This window comes from Atta colombica, unplaced genomic scaffold, assembly GCF_001594045.1.
Source record: "Atta colombica isolate Treedump-2 unplaced genomic scaffold, Acol1.0 scaffold238, whole genome shotgun sequence".
NCBI classification, from domain to species: Eukaryota; Metazoa; Arthropoda; class Insecta; order Hymenoptera; family Formicidae; genus Atta; species Atta colombica.
This window is the reverse complement of record NW_017259336.1, coordinates 1,111,969-1,114,774: the sequence shown is the minus strand read 5'-3', so window position 1 is coordinate 1,114,774 and position 2,806 is coordinate 1,111,969. Positions and strand designations below refer to the sequence as shown.

The 2,806-nt window shown below is 31.8% G+C and overlaps 1 protein-coding gene across 1 annotated transcript in view; it reads left to right on the top strand.

Moving 5' to 3' along the window:
• The window catches only part of LOC108688707 (single-minded homolog 2), a 14,602-nt gene that overhangs the window by 8,282 nt on the left and 3,514 nt on the right, over positions 1-2,806 (top strand). Inside the window, exon 6 of the mRNA XM_018195061.1 lies at positions 1,675-1,785. Coding sequence (XP_018050550.1) covers positions 1,675-1,785 — 111 coding nt within the window. The remainder of the gene's footprint in view (positions 1-1,674; positions 1,786-2,806) is intronic.

Genomic DNA, 2,806 nt, shown 5'->3' with positions numbered 1-2,806 from the left:
ATATATATATATATATATATATAGATGTAGATTATTATATTTTATGGGTAAACGAATAACTTTGTGTAATCTTAAAATATGCGGCACAATTCTGGATCAGGGATAGAATCCAGTATGAGAGAGAGTGGAGGAATTGCGAATAGAGAGTAAACGCGAACGACATTATTATAATATATTAGAATAGATAGTGATAACCTCTTATTTCTTGCATCCAGTGAATAATCCGATATACATCTCACTATATGTGACCACAGAAAGCACACATGATTTAAGTTAAATACAATTACATGTATATAAATACAATTTTCAATGATTTTTGATGTAAGGGAGGAGAATTGCGAATGCTTAAGAAAAAAATTAAATAAAGTCAACGATTATTTATGAACTATAGAATCCTTATTCAAAGGATATTGATTTTAAATCACAATAATTAATATTTGTATATTTACAAATATTAATTAATTTAACTTTAAATAAAAAACAGATTCGGCATTGTTTCAAGTGAGGATAATAATTCCGAATGGTAAGATAATTGATAAATAATCATTGACTTTATTTACTTTTCTCTTAGAGAGAAAGTTCGCAGTTCCCCTATTCTCCCTTCTGACGACCATAAAATTTATCATTCTCACAGAAAGCTACGGGTAATCCCTCTATCATTAATCCTCTATTATTAATTGTATCTAAAACGTAAAAATCTTTCAGTTAGAACAAATAATAAATCAGAAAATTATGCGTTCAATAGAGATATGAATAAAATCTAATATAATACTATAAATTTTATGATAACATTATTATATTTAAGTTCATATATGTATAATGTTTATATAGTATAAAAGTCCGAGCAAAAAAATTATTCCTTAAATAAAGCTTTTTTCTATGGCCGGATTTCCTTACGTTACTAAAGGAAGCGAGCGGTGTTGACTCGAGCACCGGGACACAGTGGATTATTTATTTCCAATGTAATTATAGTTGGGTGTCGTATTGCGCCATTAATATTTCGATGGAGGGCCCGCGCGGTGCTCCCGGTCGAGAGGGATACGGCCATTAAAATCAGTTTCGTGTTACCGCGCTGCCGCGTATCCTCTTTTTTTTTTCTCTCCATCCGCGGCAAATAAATATCCACCACCGGCGGTTCTGGCGAGCCCTACACACCCGCTCGCTTGCACTGGGAACGAACACGTGACGCAGTATAAATATAGCACGGATAGAAGCGCGATGAAATTTTATACATATCGTCGATCGGAATCGGCTCGCGCGGATTGTGCAAACTCGCGACGTTCGCACCGTAAATCCCGACGAAAACAAGCCCGATCCGCGGAAAGCGATCAAGGGACCTATCTCTGTGGCCTTTTGGACCGTATCTCTGCGTTAGAACGTTGCGCGACTGATGTCGAGTGTTGCGAGTTACACAGGAAATAACTGCGTGCTTTTTTGCACAATATACGCGTTTTTTTACATTGAAAATAAAAAAAAATAAAAAATTTAATAAAATAGAAAAATTAAATTAAATAAAAGTAAAGAAGAATTAAAAATAAAGAATCTTTTCAGAGAAGATTCCAATGATTCTTTTTAAATCAAATTAAAGAAACTCTCTAAAGAAAATTTTTTTCTAATGAAAAAATATTAAACTTTTTAATGTAACGGTATCTGTATAATCTCTTTCGTGTTGTTACAGAGTAACTCCACTAACAGGCTACGAACCGCCAGATCTAATTGAGAAAACATTATACCACTATGTGCACGCATGCGACATTCTGCAACTACGACACGCTCATCATATTCGTAAGTATTAATTAGTATTTCATTATGTATTAATAGATGTAATATTAGATTTGTTTTCTTCTTCTTCTTCTTCTTTCTCTTAATTTAAGGCAGGCACTGTAATTCTCCACTTCTATGCCTCTTCTAGTTTTAGTCTTGAGACATCCACACGAATTCATCTAACACTTAGGTAGCCGAAGATTTTCTAATTTGTGGCTTCTTCTGTGTTTCGCTATCTTTGGCAATCGCTCGTTGTCTTGTCTACATAGATGTTCCATCATACCACGTCCGGGATCTCGCATCTTGCCGTATTATATCGTTACGTATTCTGTCACGCAGAATGACATCTGCTATCCATTTCAAGATTTTCATTTCTATTGTTCTTATATCCATTTAATTAATAGTATCCATTTAATTTTGACGGTTTCAGCTCTTGTTTCTATTGCATAAGTCAAGATTTGTTTTCATTTTTAAGATTAGTATACACTTTTAGAAATTGAAATAAGATAGGTACTTGTTTGATATTTGATGAAAGCGAGAAAGAGAAGAGTACAAGTACTCTTGGAGTACTCTAGTACAAGAGTAATCTAGTACAAGAACAAATCCAGATCTAATATTACAATTTATAATATTACAATTATTGAAGGAAAATTATTGAAGGAAGGACTAATAATAATTTCTCTGTAATTCTCATTTAGAACCTTCTGCTTAGTGATAAAGGATAGAACAAATTTATCTTTTATCTTTTATTTTATTTTATATTTATATTTATTTTATTTTTAAAATCATTTATTTGTGTTTCTTTAATAATTTAATTTAATTCTCCTTCTCTCCCAGTTACCTATTTTAATAAATTTTAATTAATAGATGTATCTCTTGTAATCTTCAACTTGCTGTATACGCAGAAAAATATGTACTATAATTAAATATTATTTACTTGTTTCAAGTATTTCAAAAGTTTATGAATCCACAAATGTCACGAGCAAATTTATTCAAAATATATTCTGAATGTAGTAGGTTTAATACTCTCTCTCTCTCTCTC